This window comes from Jatropha curcas, chromosome 4 (genome assembly GCF_041381405.1).
Source record: "Jatropha curcas cultivar XTBG-Jc1 chromosome 4, XTBG_Jcur_1.0, whole genome shotgun sequence".
Lineage (NCBI taxonomy): Eukaryota > Viridiplantae > Streptophyta > Magnoliopsida > Malpighiales > Euphorbiaceae > Jatropha > Jatropha curcas.
Window position 1 is genome coordinate 25,432,676 of NC_143154.1, and position 16,267 is coordinate 25,448,942.

The 16,267-nt window shown below is 33.8% G+C and overlaps 2 protein-coding genes and 1 pseudogene across 2 annotated transcripts; all 3 read right to left on the minus strand.

Moving 5' to 3' along the window:
• Positions 1-1,408: 1,408 nt before the first annotated feature.
• On the minus strand, positions 1,409-2,408 carry LOC149497045 (loganic acid O-methyltransferase pseudogene; annotated as a pseudogene).
• Positions 2,409-2,624: 216 nt separating this feature from the next.
• LOC149497046 (uncharacterized) lies at positions 2,625-3,792 on the minus strand. The gene is made up of 2 exons (XM_089720002.1): positions 3,659-3,792; positions 2,625-2,877 (listed from the first exon to the last, which is right to left on the minus strand). Exons 1-2 carry the CDS (start codon positions 3,790-3,792, stop codon positions 2,625-2,627), a joined length of 387 nt encoding a protein of 128 aa, XP_089576128.1.
• Positions 3,793-11,397: 7,605 nt separating this feature from the next.
• LOC105650073 (loganic acid O-methyltransferase-like) lies at positions 11,398-12,727 on the minus strand. Its single transcript, XM_037641043.2, has 3 exons — positions 12,639-12,727; positions 11,887-12,543; positions 11,398-11,795 (listed from the first exon to the last, which is right to left on the minus strand). Exons 1-3 carry the CDS (start codon positions 12,708-12,710, stop codon positions 11,445-11,447), a joined length of 1,080 nt encoding a protein of 359 aa, XP_037496971.2. The 5' UTR covers positions 12,711-12,727; the 3' UTR covers positions 11,398-11,444.
• Positions 12,728-16,267: the final 3,540 nt, after the last annotated feature.

Consider the following 16,267-nt stretch of genomic DNA (forward strand, 5'->3'; position numbering starts at 1 on the left):
AATTTGGAAGCAACCACAAGTGCTTCCGATATATATATATGAGGATAGAGAACTAAATGCAAATATATCATTAACCAATACATCCAATGGTCATTACTCAGTACAATCAGGTTACCAATTACGTGTACAACAGTCCCTCCCACCAGCTACTTATCCTTCAGGCCCTGTTTGGAAGTGTATTTGGTCCTTAAAAATCCTAACCAAGGTGGCGGTGTTTATCTGGCGAGCATGTCGTAATGTCCTTCCTACAAATAGCAAGACTTGGTGTTAGAGGTGTGGTTATCTCCTTCAAGGTCCTTTCTGTCATGACGAGGAGACCCCTTGCCATGCAAGTTTTTACTATTCTAATGCTAGGTTGTGTTGGCAGTATGATGGGAAAATAGGCCTTGGGTCAGAATTTGCACACCTTTTATGATGTTTTTTCATCTTTTCTAAGCTTGAATAATGAGGTTCTTGAAGAAGTTTGTGTGCTTGCTTGGAATATATGGAATGCTTGTAATGCATATATTTGGAATAATGTGCATAGATCTATTTACACTATTGTGTCTTTTGCTAGACGTTATTTGCGAGATTGGCGAGTAGTAGCTAACTCCATTTCTAGGTCTTATGCTACTCTTTTACCTATTGCTATGATTTCTAATGCTAGATGGCTGCCTCCGGTAGATGGTGTTTTGAAAGGTAATATTGATGTTGCGATTCGTGGTGATCGCTTCTCATTTGCTATTGTGTTTAGGGATAGCCTTGGTCAGTTTGTTGATGCTGTTTCATCAGCTATGGTAGAGGCTCTTGCTATGCGGCATGTGCTTCAATGGCTATCTTTAAATAGCTTGGGTTCTATTCTCTTCGAGATTGATTCTTTGCTGGTGGCTAATGCAATCAACAGTGATACTGTTAATATTTCAGACTGGGGTTGAGGCATTTCAGATATTCAATGGATTCAAGGTCAAATGAAAATTGGAATATTTCTTGGATTCGAAGGCAAGCAAACATGACTAGTCATAAGTCATAGCTTAGCTAGAGAAGCATATAATCAAGCTGGCTTTCACATTGGGGATACTCTTCCTTCATGTATTGAGAGTACTATTCTCTCATATGCTATTCTTGATTAATAAATTATCCATTTTCATGTCAAAAAAAAAAAAAAAAACCAAAAAAAAAAAAAGCATCCTTAAAAAGATTGTCTTGGAAAAAAAGATTTATTCTCAATGCGTGAAAGATAAACAGAAAATATATATGGCCTAGACATAAATATTCCTATCGATGTTGCGCTTAAGCAGGATGAACAATTCAATACTATGGTTTACGACATCAAAAATAGAGAGATCAGCTTCAACTTTCTCTGCAAAAGATTGGAATATTTTGTCCAAAATATCTTCATCAATTCTAAAATGTTCCTTTAGGAGTCCTCCTAACTTAGATGCAAAGCAAGAAGCTTGACATCTGCCTCAATCGCCTGATGTTTCATAATCTCCAAGCTTTCGATACTGAAATGTCCATTTCTATGAATAATTTCCTCCAACTCCTTTGATGTTGCATCGTACACAGGCAAGTTGAAAGACTCCACTTTTTCTTCATTTATCACTCCCTATACAAGAATTAATCAAAATATTAATTTTAAAAATATATAATATATAGAATTTCAAGAAGAATTTTTTTAAATCAAACCATAAAAATAAATAGAGAACCTAACGTATTTTTATCTTACCAACTTAGCCATTTCCCTAAGAGAATCTCTCAAAACATCAAAGGTCACATTTATGCTTGGAACTCTAAAGTTTTGAAGTACTAAATTATCTTCATTTGGATGACCAGCGGTTAGACTAGCCATCAAACCTCCACCAACAATTTCTTCAGCTCTAGCATTTAGGAATTTATTCATATCATTCTTGAATTGATTTGAATATGCTTGAGTAACCTCTTTTACCAACCTGGAGCAATATATGCTTTCTTTATTCAGAGCAGGAGCTTCCAAAATTTCTCTAGGAATCTTAGACAGCCAACGTAGCATATGAGGAGTGAAGAAAATGAATAGAAGATTTTGGGAAAAGGCGATTGTAAAAAGAACCAGGCACTCCTACTGCAAAATATTTTCGATCGATAGGTAAGGTTCTAAAGAGAGTGTTAAAATCATTGTCCGTTAGGTCATTGAAGAAAACCTGGAATTCTAAAGGTGGTGGGTTTTGAAATTGGGTTTGGTATTTATGATTTATGGCTTCTATTAGATTCTGCACTGCGTAAAATGTATTGGGTCCTGTTGAGCAACCAACATCTACTATTCTAAATGTGGTTAAAGCTTCAAAACTTGGATTCTCGAAGTCAATCTCGTCCTTGATGCCTTCATTTATCAATTCCTTTGCAGTTTCCAATCCTAATTTCTGTGTAAAAAAGCATGTAAATTGTATAAGCATTGCAAAATTTTATACTCCCTCTGTTCTTCCTCTGTTCACTTAATTTAAAGGAAAAAAAAAAAAAAACTCTTAAGATTAAGAAAATATTTAAAGTAATTTTTTTAATTTTTGAAATAGATAATTAGATATTATTCTCATATAGAGGGAAAAGTTTATCGGCATAAACATACTGTTCAATTTAAATATTTCATCTTTATGAACTAATCTAAAATGTTTTTATTGATTTAGCATATAATACCAGAAGTACAGGCAAAATCTCAAAGTGTACCCCTGCTTAGCAAGTTCTTGAAGGAGCAAACCATTGCCAGTTCCAATGTCAAGCACACTCCAGCTAGACAAATATTTATCACCCTGTTCAACAGGTCCAGACTTGATATCATCAACATGATTTGGAATGTGACCTTGTGAAATCTCAATGCACAAGCTCTTGGTCCAAGAAACAACAACATCAATGACATCAGACCCAAACCTACGTGAAAAAGATAACATAAAAACAGAGCAATGAATTTCAGATAGCAGCCATACACCATAATAACAATACATTAAAGCCTTGTCTTTGAATGTCTTGCCATTCTTTTCATATCAAATTTAACAATAAATTGTATCTTATATACCCTGAAATTTTGATCTTTTAAAGTTTATGGTTCATGACCTATAAATGGCATCTAAATAGTGACCGGTACCCTTGCATCACCATGAATAATTCTCACCTGAAGAAGGTCAGACCATACAAATCAATAGGCAAAATTCAATAAAACCTCATACTGCAGGGGTATCAAAAGGCCCTTACCCATTTGGATCTTGTAAAACCAAAAGAGTTTTCCAGGGGGATGGCCCCTTTAGATGAGATTAAAAAACCTTCAAATCTCTACCCAAAAAATTATAAAATGATTTGGCTGTTGAAAGTGCTCGTGGTTATAGCATCTTCAGAAATTATATTAAGAAAAAATCCATTTGTAGAGGCACTCTAAAAGCTTAAGAATCGCATAATATGATAAAAAGAGTTCATATTACAAGAGCATAATAATTGATGATGCAAGAATGCTGGAAGATACTCCTGCAAACAATCAGAAAAGAGAAGAGCCCCAAATTGCAAAGTGACTTGCCAACGCAAGATCCTCTACTAGCCAACTAGATAATCAAATGAACCTTATATTCGAACTGTGTGCCGCAAAAACGTTCATGCTTTATTTTCATGTGCATTTACAATGAACTGGAAAAAATTTATTAAGGAACAGCAAACCCGTTACCATATTTCACCAGCATGACCATGCTCACGGAAGTTTGCCAATTCATCTGCATAAGCAGCATCCCAGTAACTCTGAAGACCTAGCATTGACGTCACCCCTTCACCATCTGGTTCCTCCTTGTCAGAATTGTACATAAATAATTTAAATGTGAGCACAGCAGCACCCAAACACAGCAAGAAATTTTTAAGGTGACAAAATAGTAACTAGCTCCGTTTCCAGCTCTAAAAGTCAAATGATATCTATTAAGCAGCATCCCAGTTCTTTGTTTTTATTATTGAATTACTGTTTAGTCTATTAAATGTAAAAATGATATGTTTTTTTTAGGCAGAAAATTAAATGATTTACTGGAAATAAGCTTTAAGGATTAAATGGTGTATATATATCAATTGAGAGGAATGGAGAAGACTAAATAATTTTTTACCCATAATTTTTTTTAAAAAAAAAGTATTAATAAAGAATTTTAAATATAAGGTTTGGCTAAAATCCACTATTGGATAATCAACGATGACGGAGCCAAAAATAAAAAGTAGAGGGTGCAAAAAAAAAAATTAAAATTTAAAGGAAAAAATTTAAAAAATATTTTCCATTTTATAGGTAAAATTGAAACTTTAAACATTTTAGGAGATAAATTTCTTTTGAAAAACAATTAGGTTAAGGGCAGTAGGTAATTCTTGGCACCTCACCTAGGGATGAGCATTTGATTCAATCAGCCAATTCAATTAATTTGGTCATTCAGCAAAAAAAAAAAAAATAAAAAAATAATCAATTAATGGTTTGATTTTGAAAAAATTTGATTTTCAATAAGATTAAAATTTCGATAATCGAATCACTCAAATTAATCAACCTCTAAAACTATAGTATTTTGATTGAGCATAATAAATTAAAAAATTCTAAAATTACGTGCTTTTAATTAAGTATGATAATAAAAATTTGATGAAGTCTGTTAATTACTAATTTTGATTAAATTTCCTCATTAATTAAGGTTTCAATATTTTTAACTTTGATAAGTCAATAATCAAATTAATTTGGCCAAGACAATTAAGTTAAGTTCGATTAAAATTTAATTTAGTTAGTAAAACAATATTGATTAATTTACTTATTTCAGTTAAAATTATTACTAAATCGGCGGAATGCCAATCCTACCCCCACTCTCCATCATTTGTAATCCACTCTAAGAGATTAGGTTTCAATGTGTGAAAATAATATTTATGAAAAATAACAATAACAACGCTTAAAGTAAGATTCATGTCAAATTGGAAAGGTATCTGCGGAAAAGTTTATTCGCTCTATCTCTAAATATTTGTCAAATTTTAAAAAATATTAAGTCCTAAAATACTTGTGGTTGTTTCAAGAAGTTATGTTTTTTTTTCATGTTTACTTTTTATATATGATTAACAATTATTGCCAATTCATCAAAAATTTAATGTTTGAATATATTAAAGTCAATTTATTCAATAATTTATTATAATTCAGACAAATTTAATATTTTTTTAAGAAATGTAAAATTTCAAATGTAATAGTTATTTATGAACAAATGGAGTAATTAATACGTAACAATAACAGTTAAGAGAAATGACAACTATGAATCTTAAAATAAGATTAATTTTAAATCCAAAATGATTACGGGGGCAAAAAAGAATTTAATTGATAGATGAAAATAATATTTATGAAAGTTAAGATAAATACAAACCTGAAATAAGATTAACCTTATATTCAAAAAACAAAGTGCGCTAAATACATAAATTTACTCATGTACTCTACGTAACACAATTTGTAGCACCTTTAATTAATAAAATTGCATCTATAAACATTTCAATTCACAAAATTTTTCTATTGAATATTCAATTTATAAAATTAGATTTACTTCCAAAAAAACTTATAAAATTAAATTAATTGAATATTTATTAAACATTGAAAAATTTTGAATGAAAAAACTATTATTTCAAAAGTTGTAATTACAATTAAATTAACAAAAGAAAAGCATCCACCAAATTTATTGGTAAAAGAAAAAAAAGTTGAAAGGGAAAAATATTTTTAATCCCTGCCATCTTTGTCATGCCACGAGATCTAACTAACTTGTTTACTATAAATAATATGCCAACTAATATATATATCTATATATATATATCATCTTTTTTTCGCATCTGTAGGAAATTGATTATCAGAAATGATAACTTCAATTAAAGGAAACATTAAATAATTTATGTGTTGCGGAATTTAGCGTGGTAATGGATAAATATTTAGTTTCAATAATTGATGATAAAATGAGAAGTAAAATAATAAATGGAAGAGACACAAGATTTACGTGGAAACCCTCCAATGTAGAGTGAAAAAAACCACGAGGCGAGAGAGAAGTAAATGCACTATGAAAAATATGGAGAGACAAGTGATTTTACACCCACACAAAAATACACTCAAGATAACACCTCACTACACTCAATGAATATGGCAAGAGTGTGTATATATATGAAAAGGTGGTATATGAAGAGAGTGGATAGTTTTAGAGAAACGCTCTTGGAGGATTTCTCTCTTGGATGAATTTCACTTGTTTTAATCTTCTAAATGTGCTCCAAGCAAGGTTGCCTTATATAGAGGTGTATCACCATGTGAACAAATTTCAAGTCTTCCTTCCATTGTTGAAGATGTGCCATCCTAGTCCAAGTTAGCTCACCAACATTGCCAACCAATATTGAATTTTCTTAGCCACCAAAAGACTAGTAGTGTGAAACATTGAAGCCACCAAAAACTAGTAACGTGAACCAACATTGAAGCCACCAAAAGACTAGTATAAGCCATGAGAAACATGTTTCTTAGCCACCAAAGGACTAGTAGTGTGAATCTTAGAATTATAAGGCAATTTTAACAATCTCCACCTTGACTTAAATTCTAAGATGATCTCCTTACAAAATGATGTGCATATTCCTTTCTCGCCATGCCCCAAAGGGCCTTTAGAATTGGTGAACACCGATCAAGTCCAAGCAATGCTTGAACTTGAGATTTGGAACTGGTTTCGTGAGCATATCCGCAGGATTATGAGTTGTAGCAATTTTCTTCACGATGATCTTCCCATCTGCCACAACATCCCGAATAAAATATTGCCTCACATCAATGTGCTTGGTTCTTTCATGATACATTTGATTTTTAGTTAAATGAATAGCACTTTGACTATCACAAAATACAGTAACAACATCTTGGGTTAAACCAAGATCAGTAACCAAACCTCTTAACCAGATTGCTTCTTTGACTCCTTCCGTGATTGCAATATATTCTGCCTCCGTAGTTGACAGTGCCACAATGGACTGGAGGCTAGCTTTCCAGCTAATGGCAGAATTGCATAAAGTAAATACATAACCTGACAAAGACCTTCTCTTATCAAGATCACCTGCATAATCAGAGTCAACATATCCAACAACAATATTCGGTGTCACCTTATTCCTATCAAAAACCAATCCAGTGTCCACAGAACCTTTCAAGTAGCGAAATATCCATTTAACTGCTTGCCAATGTTCTTTACCTGGATTACTCATATATCTGCTCACAACACTAACTGCCTGTGCAAGATCAGGTCTAGTGCATACCATAGCATACATAAGACTACCAACTGCACTAGAATAGGGCACATGTGACAATTGCTCTTTCTCTTCATTAGACTGAGGGCAAAAATCAGATGATAATTTAAAATGAGCTGCAAGAGGAGTACTCACAGGTTTTGAGTTATTCATGTTGAATCTCTCAAGAACCTTCTCAATGTAATTTCTTTGAGATAAATACAATTTTCCAACTGATCGGTCTCTATCAATCTCCATACCAAGAATTTTCTTCGCAGCACCAAGATCTTTCATCTCAAATTCACTGCTCAACTGATCTTTCAATTCTTTGATTAGTGACTTATCACGAGCAGCAATTAGCATGTCATCAACATATAACAATAAGTAGACAAAAGATCCATCTGAAAACTTCTTGTGATAAACACAATTATCATACTGACTACGACAATACCCATGCTCAACCATAAAGGAATCAAACCTTTTGTACCATTGTCTTGGAGACTGTTTTAGTCCATAAAGAGACTTCTTCAAGTGACAAACATAGTCTTCTTTTCCAGGAACAACAAATCCTTCTGGTTGTTGCATATAAATCTGCTCCTCGAGCTCTCCATGTAAGAAAGCAGTCTTGACATCAAGTTGTTCTAATTCAAGATCCTGCAAGGCAACAAGGGCAAGAAGTACACGTATAGAAGTGTGACGAACAACAGGAGAAAACACTTCATGAAAGTCTACACCATGTTTTTGAGTGTAGCCTTTAGCAACTAAACGTGCTTTATATCTTGCATCTTCAACTCCGGGATTGCCTTCTTTCTTCTTATAGACCCATTTACAGCCTACAACTCTTTGGCCTTTTGGCAATTTCACCAACTGCCAAGTATCATTCTTGTGCAGAGATTCAATTTCTTCTTGCATCGCAACTTGCCACTCAGAAGAATTAGGACATGAGATTGCTTCAGAGTATGTGTGAGGTTCTCCACCTTCAACTGTATCCTCTGCAACAACAAGAGCATAAGCAACCAAATTCCCTTCATTATATCTTTCAGGCCGTTTGATTTCTCTCCTGGGTCTATCTCTGGCAATAGAATAGTTTTCACGACGATCTGGTTCAGTGGAATCAGGAACCTCCGATGTGATCGGAGATGAGGAAATATTCTCTTTGCTAGGAGTTGGTATTTCAAACTCAAGCTCCACCTTCTCGTCGGTTTTCTTCGAATCACCTGTGTCAGAAGGAGAAGAACTGACAGTTTCTTTTTCAGGGAGAATTAGCACATTTTCATTGAAAGTAACGTCCCTACTGATAATTACTTTCTTAAGTTCAGGACACCACAAGCGATACCCTTTCACACCAGATGCATAACCAATAAATATGCATTTTCGAGCTCTAGGCTCTAATTTTCCCTGATTTACATGTGCATATGCAGGACATCCAAAAATTTTCAAATTCGAATAATCAACAGGATTACCTGACCAAACTTCCTCTGGAATCTTGAAGTCGAGTGATGTGTGTGGGGAACGATTCACCAAATAACATGCGGTAGATGCAGCTTCGGCCCAAAATTCTTTAGGCAAGGCAGCATTAGAGAGCATGCAATGAACTCTCTCCATCAATGTCCTGTTCATTCGTTCTGCAACGCCATTTTGTTGAGGCGTACCGGCAACTGTACGGTGTCTCACAATGCCTTCATTTTCGCAGAATGCGTTGAAATCGCCTCCACAAAATTCTAGACCATTATCGGTCCTGAGTCGCTTGACCTTCTTCCCTGTCTGGTTTTCCATCAAAATCTTCCACTTCTTAAAAGTGGAAAAAACTTCATCTTTGTGCTTTAAAAAATAAGCCCAGACTTTACGAGAAAAATCATCAATGATGGTCAGCATGTAACGATGTCCTCCTTTTGAAGGAACATGTGAGGGTCCCCAAAGATCTGAATGAATATAGTCAAGAGTACCTTTGGTTCTATGAATTCCGGTACCGAAAGTTAATCTTTTCTGTTTACCGAGAATGCAATGTTCACAGAACTCCAACCTACCGGTATTCTGACCGCACAAAAGACCTCTCTTGCTCAGGATGGTCATTCCTTTTTCACTCATATGGCCAAGTCGCATATGCCATAATTTTGTGACGTCTGAATCTGACATAGATAATGATACAGCCGCAAAACTTGTAACAGTAGATCCCTGCAACACGTACAAGCTTCCAGATCTATTAGCTTTCATTAAAATAAGAGCACCTTTAGAGACCTTTAGAACTCCACCTTCAGCTGCATATTTACACCCAAGGGACTCCAGGGTGCCAAGAGAGATAAGGTTCCGTTTCAAGTCAGGAACATGTCTAACACCGGTTAAAGTTCTAATCATGCCATCATGCATTTTAATTCTAATTGTTCCTTTTCCTACAACTTTACACTGAGCATTATTCCCCATTAAGACAATACCACAATCAACAGATTCATAAGTAGTAAACCAATCTTTATGGGGACACATGTGATAGGAACAAGCAGAATCTAGAATCCACTCCGTTTTAGATCTAGTTCCAAAATCAGTAACAGACAAAACTTCACCTTCAGACTCTTTTTGTGCAATACTTGCTTCAGCTGAATTTTCTGAATTCTTCTGATTATTGTTTTCGCCCTTTTGCTGCTTATTTTTCAACTTAAAACATTCTGAAATTACATGTCCCTTTTTCTTGCAATAGCGACAAAATTTCTTATTATCTCGGCCTCTAGACTTTGATCTGGATTTACTTCTACTGCTACTACTGTGATCCATAGTTCTCCCCCTAACAATTAACCCTTCAGCTTCATCCTTTGAATTATTCTCATAGTCATATTTTTCTTTTGACAAGAGATTTTGTTTGACATCATCAAAGGTTAGGGTCTCATTACCACCGTATAACATAATATCTTTAAAGTTACGGTAAGATCGGGGGAGTGAGCAAACTAACAAAACAGCTTTATCTTCATCATTAATTTCAACATCTAAATTTTCCAAATCAACTATGATGGAATTAAACTCATCAAGGTGAGTTTGAATGGGTGTACCTTCGACCATCTTAATGGTATAGAGGCGCTCCTTGAGACGAATAATGTTGGCAAGACTCTTCGTCATATACAATGACTCCAACTTAAGCCATAAACCTGCAGCTGTATCCTCCTTGATAACCTCTCGCAGAACTTCTTTGGATAAACAAAGTTGGATTGCTGACAAGGCTTTTTCATCTAACTCTTCCCAATCTTCATCCGACATGGTGTTCGGCTTTTTCGCCTTTCCTGCAAGGGCCTTTTTCAACCGATGCTGGGTGAGAACGGCCATCATCTGAACTCGCCAAATGCCAAAACTGATTTTTCCATCAAACTTCTCAACATCAAATTTCATGACAGAAGCCATGTTGTGAAATCCAAATAAATATTACAACGCTCTGATACCAGTTTGTTGCGGAATTTAGCGTGGTAATGGATAAATATTTAGTTTCAATAATTGATGATAAAATGAGAAGTAAAATAATAAATGGAAGAGACACAAGATTTACGTGGAAACCCTCCAATGTAGAGGGAAAAAAACCACGAGGCGAGAGAGAAGTAAATGCACTATGAAAAATATGGAGATACAAGTGATTTTACACCCACACAAAAATACACTCAAGATAACACCTCACTACACTCAATGAATATGGCAAGAGTGTGTATATATATGAAAAGGTGGTATATGAAGAGAGTGGATAGTTTTAGAGAAATGCTCTTGGAGGATTTCTCTCTTGGATGAATTTCACTTGTTTTAATCTTCTAAATGTGCTCCAAGCAAGGTTGCCTTATATAGAGGTGTATCACCATGTGAACAAATTTCAAGTCTTCCTTCCATTGTTGAAGATGTGCCATCCTAGTCCAAGTTAGCTCACCAACATTGCCAACCAATATTGAATTTTCTTAGCCACCAAAAGACTAGTAGTGTGAAACATTGAAGCCACCAAAAACTAGTAACGTGAACCAACATTGAAGCCACCAAAAGACTAGTATAAGCCATGAGAAACATGTTTCTTAGCCACCAAAGGACTAGTAGTGTGAATCTTAGAATTATAAGGCAATTTTAACATTATGGAAGACTTTTTCAGAGATTTTACAAGCTTACAAATGCAGATCAAACAAATAAATAGAAAATATATAATCCATCAATTCAGAAAAATCATAGTCACTCGTAGCAACTATATGTAATACATGTAAATATGATAAACAGAAAATTAATTATCAACTGATATTGCGTTTGAGTAGAATAAACAATTCAGTATTGTTATGGCTTAACTCATGAAATGAGGAGTGATTGTCTGCAACTTTCTTGGCAAGGTTATGAAATATTTGGTCTAAAATATTTTCACCAACTCCAAAGTGTCCTTTCAAGAGACCCTCAAAAACTGATCTTGTAAGCGAGACAATAAGCTTCACAAAGGTCTCTGGATCATATTTCACTGGACGACCTGAAACGTGTAAATTTTCAATACTAAAATGCCCATTTCTCTTAATAATTTCCTCTAACTCCTTTGGGGAAGAATAGTACAAAGGCAAATTGAAGGTGTCTACTTTTTCTTCACTTATCACTCCCTAAAAGAAATCAATCAAAGATAATATAAGATTAGCTTAATAATAGAAGGTCAAATGATAATAACATGAAAATAATGTCTTTGGTTCTTACCAATTTAGCCATGTCTCTGAGGGAATCCCCCCATAACTGATAAAGTAACCCAGCAGGTGTCTGAAACATAAAGATACCATCCCTACGACAAGTAATTATAATAGCCATTAATCCACCTCCAACAACTTCTTCAGCTCTGGCATTTAAGAAACTATCTATATCATTCTTGAATTGGTTCAAATATGCCTCAGCAGCTTCCTTTACTAATCCAGAGCAACATATGCTTTCTTTATTCAAAGCTGGATCTTCCAAAATTTCTCTTGGAATTTTAGATATCCAGTGCAAGGCATAGAAGGAATTAACAAAATGGATGGAGGATTTTGGAAAAAGGCGACTGTAAAAAGAACCAGGCACTCCAGCTGCAAAATAATTTTGATATGAAGACAGGGTTTTAAAAAGAGTGTTAAAATCATTGTCTGTTTGGTCATTGAAGAGAACTTGGAATTCTAAGGGTGGTGGGTTTTGAAGTTGGGTTTGGTATTTATGATTGACAGCTTCTATTATGTATTTAACTGCAAAGAATGTATTGGGTCCGGTTGAACAACCTAAATCTGCTACTGTAAATGTGGTTAACTTATCAAAATTAGGGTTCTTGAAATCAAGGTTTTTCTTAATGCCTTCACATACTAATTCTTTTGCAGCATCTGCCCCTTCTTTCTGTAGAAAATGCAAAGTAAATTCAGTTACTATATGTCTTTATGATTTTACGAAATATTAGTAGAAATTAATAGTAGAGAAGAGAAGAGAAGTACCTGATAGCTAGAATTTTGAGCATAGCTGTTAGGACCATCTCCACCCACCATTGGACGTGATTCTTTAACCATTTTGGTTTCTTTATGAGCTGCTTTTAATGGTTATACTTCAAACGCAGACTGCCTATATATATATTTGTAGAGATTACATATCTTTCTTCATCGTTACTAAATTAATTATCAGTTTATAACCTAATCCAGGAATTATTAATAATAGATAGTTTCCCATGCGAAGCAACCTATAATTATTTATTTATCCCAATTTTCCGATTAGTTGACTACAGCAACACGTTCTGCGCGCAAATGTATTAATAATGGCATTCAATGAATGAGTTGATGGGAAGTAACACAAAATCACTTCACAACAAAAAACTTCCCCACTTGAATGAATCTATTAGGAGTAACAATGAGTAATAAATTCAAGTAACACAAGCTGCCCCAAATCATGCACAATCAAAAATAACATTCACCGCATGAACACAAATCTTTTTACGTGGAAAACTCCTCCGGTGTGAAGTATAAAAACCACGGGACCTCTCCTCCGGTCCAAGGAAATAAAGTTCACTATCACAAATATTGTCTTACAAATTACAGCAAGCTACAACCACAAAAAATGTAGCTATACTACAAACAACCACAAACAAATGTGTAGCAACACAATGGAGTGATCACAAAATACAGCTACTGTTCTCAGTACATTTAAAAATGTTCTACTCATCCAAAAATTAAACTGATCGGCCAGAATCAAGAATTGGATGTTAGGAACATGCTCACCAAAAATCAGCTCAATCTGACAAAGGATGACTGCCGAAACGCTGAAGAAGATGAAGCTAAGTAGGGCTGGAAGCAGAACAAGACAGCTTCCGATTCAGAGCCAGAACTCAATCTCTGAACCTCCAAATCAAAATCCCGTCGGTGAGAATCAAGAATAGAGAGTAAAGAACAACATAACCAAAAATCACAACGATCCAACGGTTGGAACTCCGGGAATCTCCAGAACACATGGCTGGTGCTGGATGGGGCTGTGCAGAAAAATCCCTCTCCTCTCCTCTTCTTTTCTGTTTTTCCTCACATGGTTTTGGATGAATGTGTCGATCAAATAGCAGCCAAAAAATATCATAACTATGGTTGTTAGTTGAGAGGCAATCTTGTAAAACAATAATTAATTTAATGGACTTCAAAATATGGGATTTTACCGCATAGGAAGGGAACCCAAACCCAACATGAGTTAGATGATCAAGATCCAAAAAGTTTTTAAAAAATGAAAAATATCTTCCTTGAGATTTACATTTCATGAAAGACACCTTATATAAAAAAAGGTAGCGTCTTGTAAACAAAAAATATTTATTAGTGGAGCCGTTGGTGCAACTCTTAAAATAAATTTTGATGCAACTTTTCTCCCCTCTGTCGGCCATGGAGCCGTTGGTGCTGTAATTTCAAATTGCAATAGCAGGTTTGTATCAGCAGCAACATCTTCCTTATAAGGTTGTTTTTTTCCTACAGTAACAGAAGCTCAGGCGTTAAGAACAGTGTTGTCTTGGTTGCTGTCGGGCTACTTCAGCTTGAAAATTCATATTGAGACCGATTGTCTGCAAGTTTTCTGTGCTATGAAAAATTCTGTCCAAGACCGGTGTGAGTTTGGAGTTGTTATTTCTGAATGTAAGCTACTGTTAGTTCAATTGCCAAATGTCACGTTGGCTTGGATTAGAAGACAAGCTAATGATATAGCTCATGTTTTGGCTAAATCAGTTCCTCGTGGGCTTGTTTTCAAACTTGGGATATTGTGCCCACTTGTATTGCTCGTTTTTTCTTTTAATAATATATAAACCAATATTAAATGTCAAAAAAAAAATATTTATTAGTTTTACAAGTTTTCAATATTCACTATAAAAAAAGGAGACTCGTCGTAGGATCACCGCTAGTAAAATTTTAAATTTTATTTTTAATATATTAGATATTAGGTAGTATGACATATGAGATTTTTTATAAAAAATTAATTTAAAATTTGAAATATATTAATAATTTTTAGTTCATAACTTTTAGAAGGCTTTTATTCGCCAAGAAACAAAATCCATTGACTTTGCAAATAAATACATAATAATTAAATAAATTATGATTTTATTTTATCTAAACATTAGTAATTAAATAAATTACTAGAAAATTTTTAAAAGAATAAATATTTCAAATAATATAATTTTAGACTAACTAATCACCCATTCCGCTTTAATAGTAACATTTGATCTTTTTACAAGAATTAAGAAAATTATTGGAATATATTGATATTTTAAAATATATGGTAGAATGTCTAAATTGCATTTTTTAAAATTAAAAGCTCCACATCTAAGTTTGCAAGAAATCATCTAATAAATATGGGTAAACATGAAAAAAATAATTAGTATAAAATGAACATTTAAAGTGGAACAAGTTGTAGCTATTAAAGTAAAACGGAGGGAGTAACAAATTTTAAAAGGAAGTAATGTTGAACCCTCGTATCTATATCAAACAATATAATTTTGGATTAAGTATTTCAACTTTTTTTTTTGCTACTCTCACATTTTTAGACGTTTAGTCTTTTTTTAAATCAAGTGTATTATGTAGTAACATGCTTATTTAACTTTTAACTGAACATAATAGATAGTGGCTAAAAATTTTTCAAAATAAAAATTCAAATTTTGGTTCAACCGAACTGAACTCCTGGTTTATTTTTTAACATTAAAATGACATTAAATAGAGCGTGGACCGATAATTTGACTTCAAAATTATGAACTACCAATTTTAATTCATATATTGTGCGGTTTGATTCCAATTTATTTCTGATTTGAATTAAACCGGTGGCCATCCTTATTTGTTAGCAGTAAATTCATGGTGATTGCTTCTTTCCTATATTTGCTTTATTCTGTAAAATTTTCAGATTCACTAGTAGATTGTGAATCACTTTTCATCCTTAGATAACTATTTTCAGTGTATGCTGGTTTCCTTCTTCAATAAAATTTTTGTAGCTATTCGAAAAAAGAAAAGGATAAATTTCTTAAGGTACGGTGTGCTTGGCTATCTTCATATTGAATTTAGATCCGTTAATTAGTTAACAGTTAACAAACACAAAATGAAAAAGGAAAAGGCATCTTCCTTTATTAAAAAAAAAGAAATAATAATAATTTCACATGCAATCTTTATTACAAGAAATAGAATTACTTAGTAAATTTGGAAGCAACCACAAGTGCTTCAGATATATATATATATGAGGATAGAGAACTAAATGCAAATTTATCATTAACCAATACATCCAATGGTCATTTCTCGGTACAATCAGGTTACCATTTACGTGTACAGCAGTCCCTTCCACCAGCTACTTATCCTTCAGGCCCTGTTTGGAAGTGCATTTGGTCCTTAAAAATCCTAACCAAGGTGGCAGTGTTTATCTGGCGAGCATGTTGACAGTTTATTTCACAAGTGTACGAATTGCTACAAGTAATATATGATGAGTGAGATATCATCCCACGACGATTGCATTCCAAGTACCAAAATTATGTTATCTCGTTATTATTTAAACGATAAATGAGAGAATTGTTTATAGAAATTAAATTCAACAAGTAAAAATAAGAAGTTAAGCAAGCAATTATTGATTAAAG

Excerpts from the sequence above, each read along its gene's own strand:
- LOC149497046 (XM_089720002.1), bottom strand. The coding sequence starts at position 3,792 with ATGTACAATTCTGACAAGGAGGAACCAGATGGTGAAGGGGTGACGTCA. Across the intron at positions 2,878-3,658 it reads GGTCATGCTGGTGAAATATG|GTTTGGGTCTGATGTCATTG; the intron begins GTAACGGGTTTG and ends TTTTTCACGTAG.
- LOC105650073 (XM_037641043.2), bottom strand. The coding sequence starts at position 12,710 with ATGGTTAAAGAATCACGTCCAATGGTGGGTGGAGATGGTCCTAACAGC. Across the intron at positions 12,544-12,638 it reads CTCAAAATTCTAGCTATCAG|AAAGAAGGGGCAGATGCTGC; the intron begins GTACTTCTCTTC and ends CATTTTCTACAG. Across the intron at positions 11,796-11,886 it reads TCAGAGACATGGCTAAATTG|GGAGTGATAAGTGAAGAAAA; the intron begins GTAAGAACCAAA and ends GATTTCTTTTAG.